At 49.7% G+C, this 23,287-nt stretch overlaps 1 protein-coding gene across 1 annotated transcript in view; it reads left to right on the forward strand.

The window, feature by feature from the left end:
• Positions 1-23,287, forward strand: part of LOC144146020 (uncharacterized) — a 176,324-nt gene that overhangs the window by 146,851 nt on the left and 6,186 nt on the right. Inside the window, 7 exon segments of the mRNA XM_077677936.1 lie at positions 5,686-6,997; positions 9,015-9,340; positions 12,117-12,346; positions 14,810-14,863; positions 15,483-15,587; positions 17,106-17,135; positions 22,169-22,463. Of these exon segments, the coding sequence (XP_077534062.1) occupies positions 5,686-6,997; positions 9,015-9,340; positions 12,117-12,346; positions 14,810-14,863; positions 15,483-15,587; positions 17,106-17,135; positions 22,169-22,463 (2,352 nt within the window).

The raw sequence follows: 23,287 nt of genomic DNA on the forward strand, positions 1-23,287 counted from the left end.
TTATTCAGAGGAACTATGTGAGACTCTTTAAAATAATTCTCGGACATTCGAATCGGTGCACGTTATGTGGCCAGGGCGGGTAAATTTGGAACTGCAAGCGCGCCATATTTAAAATGGTAATTATTAGCCTTATTCAATGAGCGGAATTCCAGAAGTTCAGCAATCCGAAAACTGCGGGGTCATGTATGATATATTTGTTTGAATTCGCTAAATAAAGCGCGACCAATACGTTTCGTAGCAAAGGCGTCAAGCGACACTAAACGTTCCGTGACAATGGAGGGGGGATGAGGCATCCGTGGGCAGTGCGCGCACCGTGGATGGCTGTAATGGCCGCCGCAAACGTCGGCTCAGTGGGAACGCGGTTTCGAGGGTCGCCAAAGGTCGGGGCACGTCCCTCGTATAATAGACGTGGCGAAAGGTTCTCCACGCTAATGCGTATGCCGGAAAGCGGGAAGCTCGTAGCGGCTTCGGATGCGTGCTGGTAACGGCACGTGTGTGTTGGCGGCACGCCGCCACGGTGTCATTGCTCTCTCTCTGGATGAGAGCGGCCGGTTAACGACGCGCCGCGCTTAACGTCCGCTAAATTCGCGTCTGGGAAGCGTTTGTGCGCGCACTTGGCTGCTTCGCACATAAATAATTCAGTTAACATTTCCGTTTCCTTTATGAGTGTCGTGCTCATTTCCCATGCGGCTGGGGTAATGGAGGAAAAAAAAAAGGCCGCCATTTAATGTGCGGAGCTTGGCACCTTCACACGAAAAAAAAAATGGATCAATTGTGCCGTACTAATTGCGGGAAAACTTTGATTAGAAAGTCGTAGCGAACCAGCAGCACAACGCCGTAGCCTGTTAGATCCGGCCTGTACTACGTGGGTCGTTCTCCGTGTTGTGCGGTCCACACCGCGGTGCTTCGGACGAGCGCCTGTTATACAACCGCCCGCTTAGCGCGCCGTGCGCAGTCGTGTGTGTGCGCGCGCTCCGAGCTGCGGACGAGTGCTAGGCGCGCGCACGCGGCGGTCACGCTGTCGCTCGTGTACGCACGCCGCGGCCGGCGGGTCTTGCCCTGGGCGCCTAATGGCCCGCTCTGCGGTGGACGGAGGTGGGGGCGAGCGCGGTGTGCGAGTCACGCTTGATGGATGAACGCTTCGTCGGGTTTCGTGCGCCTGACCGCTGGCGGTGCGAGCCCCATTGCGCAGCGCCTCTGAAAACGGTTATTAGCGGCCGACGTGGAGAGAAAAGTGGGCACATGGCGTGGAAGGAGGAGGCGTGCGTGCCGCGCACCCCTTTCCCCTCCCTCGGAGGTGGCGGCGGGGTTGTACGGGGATGGTGATAAGCCGGCGGGAGGATGCCGAGGGAAAAAATGAAAGGAACCGCTGCCCCAGGACGCCTGGCGTCGCTGGGCGTAGCTCGGGTCTGTCTCGCGTGTCGAGGTGGTCGCGGAACGAGCAAAACCGTGTATTCTCTTTTCGCCCTCCGTTGTTCCTGACGTGGTACTGTTACGAGAAAGCTGTGGCCTACTCGTGTTTTCCGCACAACCGGTCGACCCCTCCGGGAGTGGGGCTAAATGAAAGGCCTGCTGAGTTCGCCGGGTCGGTTTCCGCCAGCTGCTGCTGCTGCTGTTCCCGCCTACACGACCTCGCCGTCATGCGGTAGAGTTGAGTGCGTTGACTGTCGGCGCCCGTGTACGAATATGGGCCGGCTGCCGACGGTCGCGGTTAGCCGCGGTCTTTTGAATGGGGGCAAATTAAAGGGATATTTTAGCGCACGGCGTCGACGAACGGGAAAAAAAAAATAAAAAAAAAAGCCTCACGCTACAGCTCTCATTTGTAAGTGAATGTCTTCCACTCGAGGACTTCACGCACTGAACACAGGATGACTCTTGTAATCGGATGGACCCGACCTGATCCACAAACGGGTCCCGAGATACGTAAAGCAATTATACACTTTTAGCCAGGAGGTGATGCGGATGCGAGCGAAATGTGCTGCAACACGTCCGTGGGTCTGGTTCGCCTCAAGGCGCCGCACAGTGCGACGCGTCGTGCTTGAACTGATCAATTCCCTTCCATTCCGTTTCCGCCAAGACGATTACTTTGCGTAAGTTTAAACGAAGCATCCGTCATTCATTGAGCCGCTCCATTTCGGTTTCGAGTTGGCGGTTTCGGTTTTGAGGTTTTTGAGCTTCGAGTCAGTTTTCAACGCGCGGGTATTTTTGGACGCCTACATTCTTAAAAAAAAAAAAATGGTGCGCGTTAGAATCGTGCAAATACGATAGCCGAAGTGGCGCACTACACTTGCAGCCATGAGAGGCAAGGCGCAGAAGATCGCGAAAACGCTTCGGCAGTGGATTAGAGATGGCGTGTACGGAATGACAAGCCGAGTACAATAACCCGAGCCTGCAGTAGCTCTAAGAGGGACAGAATAACCTAGGAAATTATCTGACAAATTATCTCGAAAAGTGAAGGAACTTGTTGCGAAGCACACGAATATGAGTGTCAGTAACGAGGGAACGAACCGAATCGGTAGAGCTGTCAATATTTAATCAAGGAATTAAGCTTAGCGACATTGGCACCTACAGTATTGGTTAATATTGAAGGAACATTTTACAGAAGAGCCAGTTTAGAGGCAGCGAAGACGAAGCTTGCTACTGGCAGAGAGATACAACGTATGCGCTCTAAGAGCGCAGTGGCAGCATGTAACGAAACGGACAACGTAGCGAAGAACGGATTCGAATAGGAGCTGCGCATAGTCTGAGCAAGAGGCCTTTGTCCTGCACTGGGCATAAATAGGCTTGTGACGTGGTGATAAGGCAGAATTAGGGCGGTCAGATTGCGTTCATTTTTACCTCGTAATCACAATCATCTACGTGCTCGGATGCGGGCTAACCGCTAAGAAAAGCCGAAGGTTATGCCTTGAGCCCGATCATGCAAGCGACATGCGGGGAGTCGATTCTCTAAACATTATAACCCGACCCATCTCTATCTCCTAATCATTAAGCGTCGTTTGCTAGCCGTTGAAGCGGTTCGTGTTCCGAGGTTATCGTTCATCACGACACGACGTGCGCGTAGTAGTACCCTCATGTCGAAAGCGTGTACTCGCCCCAATCGATCGAGCGCGGCGAGCAGGCGTTTGCGGTCGGTCGCTTGACAGCGTCGTTTCTCGCTGATGATGCCGGCCGCAACGCGGTCCTTTTCGGGCGAGGGGGATGGACGCAGCTCGAGCGAGGCTGCCGAATCACTTTCGACGAAGCGAAACGTGTAATCTTGCTCGCGGGACGAGCAGCAACGAAAGGGCTAAGGGCGGCGATGTTGCGGCGGGTGATGGAACGGCCGCCCGGTCTCGTTTTGCGTTCCTGGCGATTATGCCAAGGACGCGGCTTGAGCACAGGCCGCCGCCGCGGTGGATGCCGCGGCAATTATCTCGGGAAGGAGCGGGTGAAGCGATTACGCGAGGTGCAACGTTGCGGTGTAGCAGTGCCGCATCTCGCCGCGTCACGGCGCCGCCGCCGATGTCCTGAGTGCAAGGCTGGGCGTAGTCAGTGGTTTGACCGACACCCGCCTGTTCGAGGGAGGTCATTGTGAGAATGGAACGCCGACCACAGATTTAGGGCATTTTTTTTTTTAAAGTGAACGCTTTCTCGGTGGGACCGATGAAATTCTGTCAAAACAAACAAACAAACAATGCATTTCCCCATAGACCGGTTGGTTGACCGAAGAGCTTTGATAAGATCCGTTGACGCACAGCGCCTGCGTGAAACCGCGCTTCCGTTTCGTCAAAACGGGTACTTGAAAATTGCAAAAAGGAACGGTTGTAGATAAGACTACACGTATCGATCGTGAAGTATAGTATAGTATACTTTTAGTACACTATTATACCCTTATCTCGTAAACCATGTACCGGTATAATTACGTCTTTCGTAAATGCGTTCAGTTGATGCGCGAAAAATAGTCGCATGGGTTTCGTTCGCGATTTGGGACTTCAAAGGTTTGATGATCGATTGGACGCACTTTAGCTTTTCCGCTTTTCACGCTTCGTTAAGAAGGAATGGTAATTTTTTTTGTTACTATCTACGTCTTTTTATTCTTAAAACAGAGCGACGTTATCGTTATCCGATGAAGTAAAATGCAACGAAGATAACCTCTCGTGATGTCTGTAGGCGCCGGCACCTTAGAGGGACGAAGCGTGGGTTCGAAGCGTTGGTTTTTCGCCAGGCACGGGGGGTTCCTCGATCCCTTTAAGGGGTGACGAGAAGTCGCTTCTTTCAGACCTCAGATCTTATCGTGTTTTTTACGGCGCGAAACGCATAATCGTTGCCGGAGAAGTGACGGCGAACCTCACACACCCCGTTCTCTTTGACAAGGCGGAGCACTTCGTGCCCTGCGTTGTCGTCGTAGCTCGTTCGCTGTCACAATGTCTAGCCGTCGCCGCAATCAGGCGAAGCAGCGACATAACGGACCCAGACAGAGCCCAACGGCGTAACACGAAAGCTTCGAAAAACAATCGGTTTATATAGTCATGCCCATTCGAACCGCTGGTACTTGTCATACATCTGCCCATTATTTAGCTCAAAGGGAACTGCAGGTAACATTTAAGACAAAATCTGTGTAATTAACTGGCAGCCCCCCGTTCATTAGGAATGCTCGTTGGGTTGGTGATTACGATAGTGAGTGAAAAAAAGTTGCCGTGGAAGACGCGCCCTCAAGACTGCGCAGCAAGGCCCCGGCACGTGTGATATGAAAGCATGCGCAAAAAGATAAGAACTCCCGCTCGTGCTGTTCCAGGCAGAGGGGGGCCCGCTATCACTTCGAAAGCGAAAAATTTGAATTGCGTTGGACAAACTTCTGTTCAATTCATCAACAGAGGAGCGAGACAGGGAAAGCGTGAGCGGTGGTAGCAGTGAGCAAATAACGGCGCCACAGCCTCCCTGGCGAATCACTGCTGTGCACTTCCGACAGCTTTGACGTTGAGTGGAACTGCTGTAATTAATTCGTACAAGTACTCGTTCGCGGAGATGGTTGTTTTTTTCCCTGCAGACCCGGCTGGCATTTCCGTAATAAAAGAAAACGCCGCTTTCGTGACGGCGGCCGTTGTTTTCGCAACCAAAAGACCACGGTTATAATGCGCGTCGCTGTGCCCCGGGTGCTATTAAGCGTGGTTCTGGTTGTCTTCCGTGACAGCGGTGCCTTTCTCCTCTGGATCTGTAGAGTGCTCAAAGCAGGTACACACGTCGTTAGTGATCATTCGCTTCGCGTTTCTGCGACCCCGGCTGCAGGACTCTTCTGGAACCCTGCTGTGCTCCAAGAGCACCACGTCCGCAAGCCTCAGGGCATTGTCTCCGCAGAACAGTCTGCACCGCTACAGAGGGCCGTAGCAGAACTAATATGGATAGGCTGGTGTCGTCTTGGAAAACTGCGCAAAAGCTGGGGACGTGGAAGACAGGACTAGCGCCGACTCGTGTTCGCGGTGTTGTCTTTCGGGGGGACGTTTCATGAAGCCGGTACGTGCCAGGCACAGCGTTTACTAGCTTCAAGGGACCACGTTAACCCAGCTGACGTAGGCACGCTGTGCAACGCTCTGGGTAACCGGATAAAGATTTGTGCATTAGTCTGTAGTCTGTACATACTGACCGTGCTTTCATAGGCGCCCCTGCCGTTGCATCGCCGCCCTAACCCGCACCTCGCGCGCTGTGCAGGGCCCCCGCAGGCGCCGAGCCTCGGCCAGGCGGCGGCCAGTCCGGCGTCGACTGCGGCAACGACGACCACGACGCCCGCCGGCGCGGCGGCGGCGCCCCCCACTGCCGTGACCACTGCCAGCTGCACGCCGACGACCACGACCAACGCCGCGGCCGCTTCCTCCGCGCCGCCCGCCGCCGCGCCGTGCGTGCCCAGCGCTCGCTCTAGTCCCCCCCTGGCACGGCGAGGGCCGCCATCGCCCGTCGCCCTGCTCCACAATGGGCCCACGTGGCAGCCCGCCGACCCGCAGCCGCCGCAGCCCGCGTCCGCCGCCTCGGCGCCCGTGACGCCGGCCGTGACGAGCTCGCCGTCGCCCGTGGTCAGCACGCCCACCACGACCAGCGCCGCGCCGGCCGCCGCCGTGGTCGGCGCCAGCGGAGTCGCCAGCAGCGGCCCCAGCCTGGGCCCGAGCCTAGTGGGCCCGAGCGTACCCCAGCAGCGGCCCCGGTTGGCGCCCGGCAGCCCCGCGCCCTGCCGGCTGCCGTCGGCCGAGCCGTCGCCCCCACCGGCGCCGAGCCTGGTGTCCGAGCTGCTCTCGCAGCCGCCCTTCCTGCCGGCCGAGGCGCTCAATGGGAATCACTCGTCCTCCTCCTCGAGCAGCGCCTCGCTAGCGGGGCCGCGCGAGCACCACCTCTTCAACAACCGCACGCCGACGACGCCCGCCACGACGCCGCCCGTCGGCGCGCCGCCGCACGCCGCCGCGGCAACCTCGGTGGGCGGCGCGGCCGTGCCGCCCCTGCGCAACGGCAACGCGTTCGCCGGCCACGGCTCGTCGCCGTCGCCTCTGTTGGCGAGTCACCTGGTGCACAACCCGGGCAGCCGCGAAGGCAGCAGCGGCAGCGTGTCCAAGCCCGTGACGCCCGCCGCCGCGGCGCCCGCCCCGGCGCCGCTGTTCCCCTTCTCGCTGGTGCAGCCGCCGCCGCACAGCCGGGGCTCACCCCAGAGCTCGTTCCTGGCGCAGCTGCCCACCCCGCCGCCGGCTGCGCGGCCGGGGCTGGCGGTGACGCCGACGCGCGCGCCCACGCCCACCTCGAGCTTGGGCAGCTCGCACTCCAACAGCAGCCTGTCCAGCCTGAGTCAGCTGAGCCAGTCCCTGCAGGGCAAGGAGAGCAGCGGCAGCAGCAGCAGCGGCCGCGGGGGCTCGCGCAACAACACCCCCTCTCTGGCACCCCCCATGGGCTCGGTGGCCGAGAGGTCGGCCCTCGCGGGCTACTCCAACGCCTCTTCCTCGAACAGCCTCACCAGCCTCGTCTTCTCCAAGCCCTGGGCTGGGTGAGCGCACCGCGGCACTTGGTTTGGGGGGGAGGGCTGCCATCGCAAACGTCATGAACACATCCGCCTGGCTTGCCTTACGAAATGCGCCATCTAGTTTGCATTCAAATCTTCTCGGGACAGTTATGAGGCCCAATGGCAGCTAGTTACATTTTAAGTGTGGAGCCCTTTAGGGGCCCGGCTTGTCATCTAGCTTGTCCGGGGTCACCGTTTCTAGCCACTACAATCACGCGGCATCACACACCCAAACAGAGGCTGCAAGGAGATCACCACTTCCCCTGGTCGGTAGCAAACCTGGCTCCCTCACGTTATAAAGCCGATGTCAATCCTATTGCACCGCATAGGCACACATTACAGATATAAAAAGTGTTGGGGGGATCTTTGCGCTGTGCCATTGCCACAGAGGCTGCCATTGCTAGGTTGCAAATAAATACACAATCCAAAATAAGGAAAAAAAATCACGAATTAATGCATTAATTGCCCCCAAATAATCCAAACTCAACGCAGTGTCTCTTTAAAGGCGTTTTCAGGGGCTGCAGTGCCCTCTCTTGACCATTTTTGGTATGAACGGCAGGCTGATACTGAAACTAGTCAAGAGAGGCTGCCACAGCTGTTTTGGCGAATCACTGCTCCGCACTTGATAGCTTTCACATTGAGTGGAACTCTAATTTTCTATGCACATTCCGACATGCATGCGTGCACACACACGCATGCACACACATGCGGTATGCCTATACTCAAGCTTGAGGAGCTTTTTTAAATTAAATTGTTTGAGAAACTTGTTCATCCATCATCACTGAAAATGCCTTCAGAAATTTTGATCAAGCTTCATTACCATAGTGGTTTTGGACTTTGAAACATCAGTTACAGTTAAAAAGCGTCAGCCATACTGTGATGTGTTCAGGAAGCTACGTAGTCTAGCTTATTTTTTATTTACTCACTTGTTGCATGTGGCTCAGTCTCTCCACTAGAAATTCTTTTGGCATGTCCTTCAAAAATAAGAGTACCATTTCAAAGCTAGTTTGGGCACAAATGTTTGGTAGTTGTAAGGTTGCTTGGGCAAGCAATAAGTGTTTATTTGCTAGTTTGTCCGTACCCAAGAAGAAATGTGCACCAGCACAACTAAGCAGGAAAGAGACTAAGGTGTCCTGTATTTCAGTGTTTCCTCATACTCCCCATCTCACTATTCATGAGCAGTGATTCGCCAAAAGAGTTGTGGCACTCTCGCTTGACTAGGTGCAGTATCAGCCTGGCGTTGATACCAAAAATGGCCGAGGGAGCACTGCAGCCCCTGGAATTAAGAAGACACTGGGTTGACAGGGTTGTAGCACACTACATTTCTCCTTTTATGTTCACCCTTGTTGAGTTCGGAGTACTCGATATCAAGCTGTTTGATGGGCAGTGAAAAAAGCCCTTGCTAGGTGTGATGGATGATGGAAAAATACTATTGTTGGATAGGTTGGATAGTGGAGGAAGCTCTTGCTGAGTCTTGCAGATCATGGTTAATTCATATATTCATGGGAGGTTGTGGCTGTTACTACACCAGGCTGGCCAGAGTGGAGATTAATGGGAAAGGCCTTTGCCCTGCAGTTGGCGTAGATAGGCTGATGATGATAGATCGTGGTAAAAGCTCTTGCTGGATCAGATGGATTGTGTAGAAAGCCCATGCGGGGTTTGACGAATTGTGGAAAGAAGCTCTTGCTGAATCAAGTAGACAACCCCCTGCTGGATTTTAGGGATAGAGGAAAAAGCTCTTGCTGGGTCAGAGGGGTAGTGGAGAAGTCACTTGTGGGATCTTAGACGTAATGGAGAAAGCCCTTGCTGGGTGTGATGGATTGTGGAAAAAGTGCTTGCTGTTATCTAGCCCTTGCCAGAACTTACGGATAGTGGAGAAAGCCCTTGCTGGGTTAGACGTGTAGTGGAAAGAGCTTTTGCTGGGTCAGATGCATGGCAGAGAAAGCCCTTGCTAGATCTGATGGATGGTGTTAAAAGCGTCTGCTCGTTGGCTGGGTTGCAGGCCCGGGGCTGGCTCTTACCCCGGCGTGCCGTCAAGCAGCAACGGCCCGCCGTCGCTGGGGACGCCCCCGATGGGCGCCCACCGGCCCACGCCTCCGCTGCCTGTGAGCAGCGCCGGGGGCTCCTCTTCCACCACCTCCTCCGTCTCCTCCGCCGCTGCGGCGGCGGCGGCGGCAGCAGCGGCCGGCCTGGGTTTCCCTCCTCACCCGGGGATGTTCGCTGCACCACCCATACCCCCGCCCGCCGCAGCGCCCGGCCTCGCCTCCGCTGCACTGGCCATGCCCGGCGGACCTGCTGCCTTCGTGCCGGACTCGCCCTTGCTGCCAAGTGAGCTGCCACCACCTTTTCCTATTGGTAACAATGCCGGATTCCACTGCGTGCCAAATTTTAGTACACGTGACTCGAAGAGACAGGCAGCCGCTTTTTGTGCGGTTCATGCCCTCTGGCTCGTATAAAAACCAGCATTTTGTATAGCAGGGTAACCCCTAGGAACTTCTAAATAAATTGGTGGAAATAATTTTAGTTTGGCACTCAAGTTCCCAAAGTCTGAAAGGTGGTGCGATGTCTCTAAATGTGACACTACCATATATATACAAACAGCCCCGTCGGTTTCAATGCTTGGCTAAAAAAGAACCGCAGGAAAGGATGGGAATGAAAAACTGCACCTTGTTATGGTTTGAGCTGGGGACGAGTATTTTTTTATAACCTCTTTTAATTGCATTTACTGTTAAAATTAAGTATGTTTCCGCATGTCTCGCTGTCATGGCTGCAAGCATACGTTTTGGCAGCATGTGTACGTAGGTCTGGAAATTCAGCTTCCAAATGTTCTAGGCCCCTATCAAAGAAACTCTTTCAGCTCAATGTGTTTTAAATGATGGCCTTTCATTTGGGATAGAGAGCGTACACTCTGCAAAAATCTGTTGCCTGTCCCTTGATTTGACATTGACAGGTTGGCAGCACTGGTTCATCAATTTGTGGTGGCTGCACGGCAATCTCGGCTTCACCTCGAGCAGGCATATAGCAGGAGGTTTTCACTGTAGTTGAATTGGCGTTGTCACTTGGGTTTGTAAGTTTTAAAATTTTGCAAAAACCGAGGGAATGGTTATTGCTAAAAGGAGGAATATTTTCATCCGTGAAGGCATAAAAGTTTGGATTTGGTAGCCTTGGGAGTCCAGAGGAATAATTAGCAGTTTTTCTGAGGGGTTAAGTTTCATCATCATCATCATTTATTCAACCCTTAAGGACCCCAGTGGGGTATTACGGGTGGAAAGGGGGGGGGGGTTGATTCGCCGTAGCACATAGTGGCACAAGAAGAAATACGGTTCGATACATATACAGTTCATTAGAAAATTTATAAAACAAAATCAACAACTACGAACTCGTGGGATGATATGACATTAAAGGCAAAGGTGAGATAACCGTGATTCTTTGAATTTGGCCGGATTGCATACATGGAAAACAGAATCAGGCAGCTTGTTCCATTCTTTAAAGGCACGTGGTAGGAATGACAACTTGAATGCGTTAGATAACCATGTAATCATTGGATGCTCATGGAATTGAACAGACGGCATGAGTAATGGGAAGATGTGAGCAGGAGGGAAGTGTGGAGATGGTGAAAGTGATAATGCAGTTTTTGGATGAGGCATATCTGTCTAATTTCACACCTAATGGTCAGGGATGCTATAATAGCTGTAATATCCTTGCTGTAATGTCCTTCAGGCTGTAATGTCTCTGCTTTTCTGTCTTACTTTTACAGCTCATGTGCCGTTTGTGGATTGCTGCACAAAATCGTGAGCACACAAATTTGTTGGGTGTAATGATCCCTCGGATTCTTTGCTCATAAACAGCACCAACAGCAAAGAGACACAGGTTCCGGTGGTCACCTAAATAGCCCCAATTAGGCTTTACCCTGGCAGCTGGTAAAATTGTTGGAGCAGATGCTGGCCTAACTCGTCGCAACCAAGCTTTGCCCATTGCGGCTGGAGTTCATGCAGTTTCTTTTCCTGCTACAGATAACTAGCTTGACCTTCGCCTAACTCGAAGTTCCGAAAGAACACCCACCCGAATTTCAGAGATATCAAGTGTGGAGTTATAGAGGGGTTAAAGTAGGTTAGTTTACTTTTCCCTGCAATAGCAAAACCGGCGACGAGAGAGACTAATCCGTCTTCGTCTTCTCGTTTCGCCCAGCTAGCAAGCTATCTGCCCCCACCCCACGGCGGCGGGCCGTGGCTCACCGGAACAAAGGAAGCGACAAGTGTTTTCGCTCATTGACATTTATTACAGGATAATAAACATTGAAAGAGCATTCAGGCTAGCTGTTTGACGGCGAGGATCTAGTTCCTCACCCAGGCAATTGAAGGGAATCGAGAGGTTCGACTCACCTCGACAACAGTCATCTCCGGGGGCGCCTCAGCGCGCTCGCGTTTGCCTCGCTGGGACGCCGATGGCAGCCATTGTCGCCCTCCTTTTTGCCCGATCCCCGAAGGAAGGAGGTTGCTAGGCACGTCCTCTCGCCTTGCTTCCCGAGCTCCAACTTCGCGCACGTGCTTGCCGGCTCCCAAGACATTCGTTCGGCGAGGAGGTAAATCCCCCTTGCCGACATCTCGCCGAGCAAGTTCACGCGAGGAGCAAGCGGCGTGGCAAAGCCGAACCAAAGGGAACGCGCTAAGGTCTCGTTCCCACACAAGTGAAAAATGCGGGCTGGGCAATCCTTCGGGTCAGGTGGGAAAAAAACTACAAAAGAAGTTGCGGCACTGCCAACCAAAACCACAGATGTATGAAGTGCGTAAAGGACAAATTATTAACCGCATCAACTCATGAATAGACGATTCGCATTTATTTTGTTCACCCATCAGTGCTAACGCCATCAATTTTAGTGGGTGGGCGGTCTTTGGGGTCTTTTAGCAAATATACTATTGCACTCCTAAAAGAGGGTGGGAAATGGTTTGGGGGAGGGCATTCTCTCGGAGCTTTACGGTAGTTTTTTTCAGGTTGTCTAGCTGTCCCTGCAAGCAAAGTAGCCTGACACGTCCTTTCTCAAAGGAGAGCGGAGAGTGCGGTTTTTTGTGACCGTTTTCTTCCCCCGCTGCCGTGTTTTCCCCAGACCAAGACCTGTTGCGGCGAGAGCTGGACACGCGGTTCCTGGCGTCCCAGGACCGGTCGATAGCCATCCCGCCACCGCCCTACATGCGCACCGAGATGCACCACCACCCGACGCAGCAGGCGCAGCCGCCGCAGCACCACGCCGCCGCCGCCGGCTCCCTGCACCCACACAGCCCGTTCCTGCCCCCTGCCCTTGCGGGCTCTCTAGTGCCACAGCCATCACCTCACCTGGTCAGTGTTGCAGGGGGGAAGTTGTGTTGCAGAGGGGCGTGAGGACAAAGTAAAACGTTGTTACTCAGTTTGAAAGATCCAGCCTTGGTAGCTGACTCGGGTCTATTACAGCCATGAAAGGAAAGTTTTTAAGCGATAAAAATTAAAGATCCCTTGAGTTTTTCAAAGAAATATTGAAAAACTCAGATTTTGTGCTGGAGTGATGTAATACGTGGCCAGCACTGAGAGCATAGTTAGCATAGTGTTAACTGCACGTTAGCATTGCAGTGATTCGAATAAATGAAACTAGACCCCTCAAGTCATGTTTCCAATCGACCGCCAATCGCACAAACATCGTTCTGTGACATTGCAGAGAAGTTGCTGGAAAGTGTCTGGAGAGTCGCCAATACAGTCGAACTTGATGTAATGAAGTTGGTAAAATTCATTTATTTCATCACATTGAGATTTCACTACATTGAAATTCGCGGTTAAAATGAAGCGTCAACCATGTGAAGCGGTTCCTGCTAACGAAAACGGTGCGCACTGTTTCTGTCGGAGCTGAATCGTCTAGACAGGCATCAGCGTGAACCGCGTGGGGCGTTTTCTGCACGCAAAAATGCGCTGATGTAGCCGCACGATGCGGGTAGCTCTAGCGACCGCTTCTAATCGCTCGCTGAAACGCAGCACGAGGGGCAAATGAAGTTGTTCTTGCGGGCAAGAAGCTGGTAATGTGGGGGAAATTTGCACTGTAAAACGGCATCCCCGAGCGCTTCGAAGCTCTCACCATAGGCGCACACTTCCCTATTGACAAAAGCGAACTCGAACGAAGGGCAAAGCGGCGGGATGCAGCGGTGGCAGCGCCATATGCTGGTTGTAGGCTAGGAGCTCGCTCACGGACTTCATGGCCCACTGCATCCGTGGCATTGGGCGGCCCAGGTCGCCGTTCGCGTTTTATCGAGACCCCGTTTTGGCGCTTGCATCTCCCAAAATCTACTTCTACAACCAAAATTTCGTGCCTAATTGTCCATGAAACATTGTTAGATTGAAACTTCGGCAAATGGGACTTCGTTACGTAGGGGGTGAAAATACATGGTGTGCCTACACTTGAAGTTAAAAAGAAATTACATAGTTCGCTACATCGGGGGTTTTGTTACACTGAGGTTTGACTCTGCGTCATTTGTTTTTCTTCTTATCTCCATTAATTGTTTGAAGTTTGCAATAAAATTGGTATCGTTGTTTATCAGGGCAAAGCAGTCTTTGTAACGAACTAGCATTTGGTGTTTATGGCCCCTTTAAGGACACCCTGTGCTTCAGAAATGGTTCCGCCACCACTTGCGTGCCACGCTGTGATTTCCAGTATAGCCGTACTTTTGTAGTATTCACTTATACCCTCACCCCTTCACATGCCTTTGTCTCTATCCTTTGCGTGTTGAGTAAAAGGCACAGTTTTGCCAAGTGCTGTTGTTCCCCCTCAAAAAAAAAAAAAAGAAGAAGAAGAAGGCAACACTGCCCTTGTCTTGTGCCTTAGTGCATTCATTGGCAATACAGTGTGAATGGAACAACTTCCAAGGTGGCCAAGCCAGCACCCTCTAAATTAGTATTGTGCAACCTTCGTACACTAAAGCCTGGCACCAGTGGTTGAGATGCAAGTTTATTGTGTCCGCAATGTGGTGTTGGTGGTTTATTTGTGGTTGGTGGTGTATTCACCATAAAATTCGTTGCGTTTTATGCATTAAGAGTATTTTAGCCACACTGGTTGTCTTAATTGGCCATGGCAATTGCTGGCCGTCTGTGGAGTTACCACTGTATGCACATGTTTGAGGAACAGGTCAAACAAATGTTACTTCTTGGAACTGTGACCTTTGTTAGAAGCATTGTTGTTTATCTGTTTGCATTTCGCTGAAGCTCTAGCCTAGGTGGTGTTACTAGTATAAGTTATTGTTTTTACCAGCTTATTTTCTGTGTGTGGTTGGTGAGGCTCCAGCAGTCAATAACAATTTTGATGGTCGTGTATGTGTAGACAGAGCTGAATTTCATAATGCTGCAATTGTATAAGCAAGACGACACAGCCAGTTTGTTTTCCTGTGTGTTTATATTTTTCTTGGAAAGGCTGTCAATTGGCTTTGATTTGCAGTCTGAGCAGTGAATTGCAAAAGGTTCGGCACTTGTATCTAACTTCGCCATAGCAGAGCTTGGGCGAGGTTCTGCAGGAATTCTTGCCATTTCTGTTATCCGGTTTGTTATCGCTGACTGCGGAATAATGGGTGCAACCCATTGCTATGATAGTGAGCAGCCGCTGTCGGCTGAACAGGAGGCAGTGAATAAAAGGATGGGTTCTTCCATAATGTTGTTACAGTAGTTGTATGTATTGGCACTAGAGGACTTGCAGGGTTTCAGTGGTTCTGCGGTGCCTTTTTTATACACGTTCTTTTCGTTTTATGCCATTCTCACTGTGATATCCTTTTGCTTTCTTTCTTGCAACAGTATGACAAGTTTCATCCCAAACTGGATTCCCCATTTTACTCAAGGAGCGCTGCCGTAAGAACTTTTTGGTCATCTTGTCTTCCTCAGCTGTCCCGTTCACGTTGTTACAGCCTATATAGACGTTTTCCAGTGTCCTGTTCTGGGCTTGACGTTTGTGTTGGCATTGGGGGGGTAGCGGAGGGAAAGGTTCCATCAATGGTGAAGTCAAAGCAGGCCCAAAGCCAGCAGTTCGGCATTAGCCCTGGTTTCAAAAACAAATACCCATGGTTGTCTCCTTATTTTACTAAATGTGACCACTTTGTTGTGGCAGCAATTTTCCTGGATCAGTTTAGTTCCTGGAGTGGACCACCTGGAGTGGTCCATGGACTTTTAATGGTCCTTTAGTACCTGGGCCACCCCGGAGTGGTCACAGAACGGTTGCCTCGAGTAAACGTTGCTTACAGCACATCCATTGGCTGGTTTTGTTACAGCTGCTGTAAATCATGACCATGCAAAATAATCCTCAGTCCTCAATTTGCATTTTAGCTGTGAGGCAAGGGCTTTACTAGGCAAAAAAAATGTGTTTGCACACCAGTAACTGTTTGTTATGTGGAAGCAGAAGCAGTGTGGCATGTCAGTGTGTCTCGCTTTGTCCTCAATGTTTTTTTTTTTTTTTTTTTTAATACAATTTCAGTTGGGGCTGTCAGGTTATGCTGGTCTCTCTCCTCTGCTCAACCCAACCATGGCTTCAGGAACACCGTTTGTAGCACCCGCCCACCTTGCAGCGTTTCAGCCAAAAGTAAGACCTACTTCCAGCTGTCGAGGCCGTGGGGAGGGGTCACGCATCCTTTTCCAGTTTGTCGCCAGAACTTATGATCAGAGGCCTTGGTTTGAAGCTCGCCCCTTAATCCCAGCAAGGCACCTGCAATGGGATTTGTGCCCAGTTGCGCATTTTGCAGTATCTACTACAAAAGCAAGAGTAGTCCGTCTACATTGAATGCTATAACTTGAGGTACAGTTGAACCTCGTTATAACGAACACTGATATAGCGAATTATCAGCTATAGTGAACTAGATACGAACTTTGGTTGGTTACATTTCATTTCAGTGACACCTTTTGAAAGTGAAATAATGAGAACCGCGTGCACTATCGGATATAATGAAGAAATATTTGACCAGCAGGCTAATCAGCTACTTGGAAAAACTCTTGGCGTCCGAAACTGCAGAAGTAGAAAAGGCCCCTTCCTTCGTGGACACTGTGGAAAACTTCATCCTGCTCAGTGCTGGGAACAGCCGCCAGACAAAGATCACATCCTTCCTCGAAAAAAATGGGAACACAGGCCTGTTTTGTGAAATGAACTTTGTTCTGTTGTAATTTCCCGTGTCATGTTATGGTTCATTTAGCTTGAAATGCCACAAGGAGAAAGATGAGGGTTACCTCGTCGTTTTAGAGTAGGTTCGAAGATTAAAATATTGCGTTTTCGTATCGAGTGTTTTTGCAGGAGCCAGATTACCGATTGGTTGAGTCGATTTTTAGCTCTACTGTTACAATGAATATCGGGTACAATGAACTAAATTACTGTCCCGATACTACTTTGCTATAACGAGGTTTGACTATTTTTGGCTGTATAAAAGTGGTTAAATTACTTTTATGGGCATTGTTGTTGTGCAACCCTAAATTCTGCAGCTTGGGGATAATGAGGCTTTCCGTTAATGGTGTCATTGGCAATCTTTCAGGCTTCTAACAGTAAGTAATTTCCCTGTTATTGCATTGTTGCAGCCGAAAGGTTCAACAGTAGTTGAAGCGCTTTTCTGGCATAAGGGAAGCAAGAAACTCGATGCCTCCTTGGAGTAGCCCTGATATCAAGAGTGTACCAGCCGTACACGCAGCAAAAGTAGATTCGTGACCACTTTAAATTGAATCGATACATTGTAGCCTGGAAGAAAAGGCACCCATGTTGTAAGACAAGCAGCCACAAAAATTTTTCGGTAGTTTGGTTTGTTTCCCAGGTCCACTGCAGAGGGCTTTGTCTCAAAGTGCTGGGCTGGCACCACTGTTAGTTGAGCTCGCTGAAACACGCATCCCTGCTTTCCCATTTGTGTGCTTTGTAGCAGTAGCCTGTCGGGCTTGCTAGTCCCTGCTGTGTTGCTTGCATGTGTCTGTGATGTAGTCGCGATATTGTTTGTGGGAAAACAAAGAAACAAGTTACCTGGCACGACAGGCCTTGGCTTGTGCGTGATCAGCCCGCCCCTGCTTTTGTGTTGTCAGCTTTGTGTGTGTGTGGACGCGTATGAATTGGTGTGCTCTGTTGTTTCAGATGAACCCCCTTGTGAAGAACAAGAACATGGTAATTTAAACCTTCATCCCTCTCTCATCCACTTTCCGATTACTGTGGCCGCCCAGTTCAGTCCTCGTTTGGTGTGCAATTCTTGCGCGACCTGTCTGTATGAATCCAGCCCCACATTTAAAATTAGTGTATAAAATCAAGAAGCATAAAAATCTCTCTGCTACTTCACTTCAAGCGCACCGGGTCAAAAATGGAAGCATGAAACGTGTGTATCAGGGAGTCATTCTTCTTTTCTGGGGTTCTGTCTGTTAAAAATTATTACTGGCTATAAGTAGCACTCAAAATTGAGTACCGTATTCGCTCAATTCTAACGCTGCCCCAATTGTAACGCACGGGTAAGTTTGCGCAGGAAAATTCGGAAAGAAAAAAAATATGACACTGACTGTGCCGCGCAGATGAAAAAGACATGATACCACGTACTTGGAAGAAGGAGATTTTATTTGGCGTATGCAGCTGTGGAAGCCACGTATGATTGCGCTTCATATGATTGCTTATCCAGCTGTTTCTGGAAATAAAGTTATATACCAGGGAACATTAAAGCTGTTTGCAATTTCAAGTGCCTTGATCTTCATAATTCTAGGCGTGACTGGCTAATTGGAGCAGCACAAAAAAAATGTGCAACGGCTGACCAAGGTATGCGGTATGCCATTGAGGAATTAGTGCGCCAAAATTCACTCACGTGGTGTTACTGTTTTTATTGGATTGAGTTGGATTTTGGGGGGACTTCGTGTCCGTTCCGTATAGCAATGCTGCTGGCCACTTTGAAGGCTATTTTGGTTTTGAGGCTGATTGTAATGCGCACACAAATATTAAAGCTACCTTTTAGCAAAGAAAGGGTGGGTGTTAGAATCGTGAAAATACGGTATTACTTAATTGACGTAACATCAGTTTGCTTCTTGGTTACCATCTGGCTTCCTAACTTTTGGATGCTGGTAAATTGTCTGGGGTAAAAACGGCCATTTGGCAACTTACAGGTCGTCCCAAAATAAATGAATAAGCGCAATTCGCAGACTACCAGGTCGCAACTTTGCAAGGGCGTGATTGTCTTGCCAAACCAGGTCTGGACTGGGCAAAGCCAGTACTGCTACGGCTAGTCTTGTCTGGTAAAATTGGAGCCACACTGTCAAGTGGCCTGTCTCTGAGCTGCTGCTGGTGGCCAGGCTCTCAAAGGAAGCCCATTGCAGCAATTTGACAGGACACGAGCATTGTTGGTCCACATTTTCGCAGTCAAGGCTAGCCCTTCGAGGAACAAAAAAGTAAAAGAACATGAATGAAAGAGGGGTCTGTTTGCTTGTGATGTTATCTCACTCTCATAAATAAATAAATAAATAATAAAAAGAAAGGTTCATCTGATGGGCACACACATGTTGAAGATTTTAAAGCAGTTGTTAAAAAAAGACTTGCTTGAAACACCCATGGCATTGTTGCCATCTGGGCTTTTTTTTTTTGCCCTTGGCAACAGAGTGCCAAATGTAAGAAAATATCAATTTTTGTAAGCTAAGTATTTTATGAATGCTTCAGTAGAAGCAGGGAAACTAGATGTGGGTGTTTTAACCCAAGACAGAGTGTAACCTCATTGTGAATTGCTCGCTTGCCCTGAGCTGCATGGCATTTGCTGAAGTGTGCTTATGAGCTTGGCTTTTGCTTGCTTTTTGTTCGTAGGCCAAGAGCATTTGCGGTAGTGTCTAGATGCTTGCTTGCTTAGGTGGTCTTTTTTTGCCCCTTCCACAGGATAACAATCTTTTCTCCTCCTCTCTGTTTGGTGTTGATATTAAAAACCCGCCACTGCTAGATATATATATATATATATATATATATATATATATATATATATATATATATATATATATATATATATATATATCTTTGTCAAATTTGGCGAGCTTCACCTGAGATTACAAAAATAAGAGGCATAATGAAAAAGACTTGATGATAAGACTTTGAGGAAATTGGCCAGTGCATTTTAGGGAGCTTAGAAAGGGAAGCACACTTGGCTGCTTGAAGGAGGTTTTCTGGCGGACCAGGCGATACTTTTCAGAAATCAACGCAGCAATCGTCTGGCTACCTTTTATCTTTCAGCCAACCATAGCAGCTGACCATAAGACTAATTTGAGTACACAGCAGAGCATTACAGTCCCGAACACTTACCCCCTTTCCACCCGTTTTGGTCTGCAACCATTTCGGCAGTTTCTGTCACCACGAATAAAAACACAAACTGTGCAAGAAAAACTTTCAGGATATTTATTTTTTCTCTTGTGTTCTGCTTGCAACTTCTTTACCCATATTTGAGCAGTGTGTGAAACCGCTCGAAGCATTCTTCTGGGTGCAGTCCAGGGTTGTTACTGCAGGTCTTGCAGAAAGACACAGTTTCCCTCCAGCCTCCGTTTGTTTTTCTATCGCCACAAACAACACAGTCCTTGCTGCTTCGACCTGGGAGCTCGTAGATAAAATGGCTCGTCCCAAGTAGCCTTTCTTCGCACTCCATACGTGCAGACGGACCCTGTTTTTTGTTGGCTCAAGTCCTCAGATCACCCACCAGCTGTTCAATGAGGTGGCAGTGGCACTGCAAGTTCCACTTCTCTCTCTCCACATGATTCTGCAGCTGTGTGCACCTCCAAATAGATCTACTGACAATGGAAACCTCTAGCTGCCAGGAAAAAAGCTTCCGCCATCATTTCGTTGTCTTTCGACAAAATGCGTGGCTCACAGAGTAATGATCTGCACGGCGCTGTCTCCACCGCCATCGTGGTCTTAGTGACTCGCTTCTGTCAAATCACTGTCATCACTGACCGATGGAGGCACGCAATTCTCTTCTTCCCTGAAGTCATCATCGCTTTTGCTAAGTGCACCACTGTAGAATGCACACGATGAGAAAGCGCTAATGCTTCTAAGTGAACAGCTTGCACATGAAAACGCTTTGGAATCCAGAAGGCCCATGCTGAACATTGTGCTGCACCCTAGTGCAAAAAGAAGAAAACGTCACAAATTTCAGTTATCACTGAAAAGATGGCGCATAATGTATCAAAAGAATGTGGATGCATTGCAGCGAGACAAAAAAAAACGCAAAATTTAGCCTTGAACACCCCAAGTCGGGCGTGGCCCGACAACCGACTGCAAAGGGTTAACGTGACTTGGATATCACAAAAACAGCCGTGTACATGACACACTACAGTTTGTGTGTTTTGAAGGACCGGAAGCACTTTATTCATGTACATGCTTTCTTACTTTTTTTCATCTTGTGGGTGGTAAGTTTCAAATTAAAATGTTATGCTCGTGCAAACCTAGTTGTTTCTTGAAACCTTTATGGATAAGCAGGTTTCACTTTAAGAACATTTATCTATGAAGTGGGCCAATGCAGAACTCTAGCAGTAGACCTTCAGGAAAGTAGTGGTCTTTTGCAGCTTTTTGGAAATTGTGGTGGTTCAACTTAGGCTATAGTGGCGCACTACAGTGGTAACTGTTTTAGTTTATGCCGCGCTTCACAATGGTACTTTCACTACAGAAAAGCGTGATGCAGACCTCAGTGGTGTGTGCCTTCAGTGAGAACTTGGATCATTTGCTGCCCAAGTATACAAATTGTGGGAAATCGCCTTTTGTAGAGTGGGGATAAAACAGTTTGAACCGACGAGCGCTTATCTATTTACGTACCACAAAAAAAAAAAAACTTAATTTTGTGGGTTCGACTGTGGTTTTTTTACTCAATATCTATAAGGCGACTTATCAAAATGAAGCTATGTAAATGTGCTTTTCAGTAATGTAATTTCAATATGAAGTAATGGAGTCGCACCCAAAATATAAATTGCAAAGTACATTATGTCAGTCAAACTTCAAGGAAAACCTGCGAAGACATCTACATACTCAGACGGAAAACTTTTTTTTTTTTTAATTTCGAGATATGCAAAATGGTTCCATTCTCATTAGCCAACAGTTCAGTGAAAAGTGATATCCTGTCCTGTGCAGTTTTCTAGCTACGAGAAATCGCTTGAAGCCTCCTAATCTCTTGTGGCATTGCGCAAAGCAGTTTCTGAAAGAAGTAGGCCTTCGGCAAATGGCAGGGCTCGCAGCTGAGCTCCATCCTGAAGTTGATGCCTGGATCCGTTCTTGGGTGAAATGAAAATATTTGCTGCCCAGGTTGCATCAAATCGAGCCCAAGTGATGCAGGCACTGGAAAAGTTACATTTGTGACATCGATAAAACTGCCAAACCTGCCATCTGAGGAAAGCAAAAACAATCAAACATGAAAAATAAACCACCTTATTAGCTGCCGTAAATGTTTTAAACTGGTTCCCTACATCCCGGAGGTCGTAGCAGAAACCGATGGTGAATGCAGCTGAGTCACGAGATTCACGATGGCTGTGAGTGCACAGTGCTTACAGAGGCAGCCATCTTTCTCCACAACTACGATGCACTCCTGTTTTTGGGGGCAGCTTAAAGATCGCCACCACGCAGAAAGGGGGCGCGCTACACCGAAAAGGAAGCTACACTTTTCAATCCACGAAATAGGTGGTTTGATCACCGTAAAGTGCTGTGGGGGGGTTTTGAAATTGGCATTTCAATCGTATCAATAGCATGCTGTTGGTGTTTCGTGGAAGTGGATTCTTCACCATATGCAAATACATCGTAGGCGAGAAGGAAAGCTTACCTGCAGTGTGCGATTTCTCCCGTAGCTTTAGCTCATGAAGCCGTTACAGGGTGGTTCAATAAACACTTTACATCTCTTTAATGTCCCTATATATTTCTATTTCTACCTTAAACTGATGGAAGCGAAAACGCCCCCGTGTGTCGACGTTTTGGCACACGTTAAAGATCCTCAGGTGGTCAAATTTTCTTAATCCGGAGCCCTCCCTGCACCACAGCACGGCTCATAGACAAGGTGTAGCTGCAGAGTTTCAAACCCCACAATCAACCAATCAATATTTCTACTCTAAATATACCCTGTACTAACATGTGTATATCCTGCCATAAAAAAATGTGAGTAGAGACGCCAAAGCTGCCACTGAGCTCCCTTGCCCTGTGCTGTGCTGGTGTTGCAGAAGTCTGGCCGGTGGTGTGCCATGCACGTGCGCATTGCCTGGGAGATCTACAACCACCAGCAGAAGCAGCAGCAGCAGCAGCAGTCCTCGGAGTCGGCCGCCTCCTCGCACAAGAGCAGCGGGCCACCCTCCGTGGGCGGGGTGTCGGCGCAGTCTGCCTCCTCCGCGCCTTCCTCGGCGGCCCTCTCGGCCAAGGGGGACCTGCTGCGGGCGCCCAACCACCACCTCTACTCCTCCCTGCCCAGGCCACACGACCTCAGCGCCTTTCCCTCCGCACTGCTGGGGGCGGCCGGAGGTCAGTGGCGCCCTCTCTTGTGTGTTGGCATTGTCGACAAACTGCCGAGTTTATGGTAAACGCTGAACTTCGCAGCGCAAACTAGACACAGGATAGGTGTACGAAACAAGTTCTGGACGCAGGATCTGCGCTTGTTTTATGTTCTTTCTGCCTTTGTCCTGCCTGTTTTGTGCTGCGAAGATGAGTGTGACCTTCTTGCATTGTTGTTGTTGTTATATACGCTTGGTTAGACGTCTGGTTTGAGAAAAATAGTTTGAGGGCTTGCATAAAAACACCCCCTCGTGTAGGGTGTATTACAGAGGTGTAAACAGGGTGCTAAATGACACCTCTTTACAACGCCTTTTCTTGGGTTGTGTACAGAGGTAGACAGGGTGCTGAGTGGCACTCGGGTACAAACCCATCTTCTATAGGCTTCATACCACGGTAGACAGGATGCTAAATCCTTAACTTCTTCCTTTTCAGTGTATAGAGTGGGGTTGGTTAGTAGCGCTGTGTTTGCAAGTTTAATGGAATAGTCCAAGGGGTTGCGTGAAAACACCCCCCTCTTGTATGGCGTATACAAAGCTCAAAAGGGCGCTATGAGTGCCTTTACACTGCCTTTTTTTTAGTGGTATATTGAGGTAGACAGGGGGTTAAACGGAACTCCTTCAGTACCCCTTCCCTTGTAGGTTTCATGCCGAGGTAGACAGGGTGCTAAATGACACCTTTGAATTTTTCCTTTTTTGAATATAGAAGTGGGTTGGTCAATGGTGCTGTGTTTGCAAGTTTAACAGCTGCCTGGCAGGTGATTGTGCGTGTTTTGCAGCTGCGCTAACACCGTGTGC

The sequence above is a fragment of the Haemaphysalis longicornis genome, unplaced genomic scaffold (genome assembly GCF_048455015.1).
Source record: "Haemaphysalis longicornis isolate Haplotype H1 unplaced genomic scaffold, Haemaphysalis longicornis Haplotype H1 scaffold_7, whole genome shotgun sequence".
Classification (NCBI taxonomy): domain Eukaryota; kingdom Metazoa; phylum Arthropoda; class Arachnida; order Ixodida; family Ixodidae; genus Haemaphysalis; species Haemaphysalis longicornis.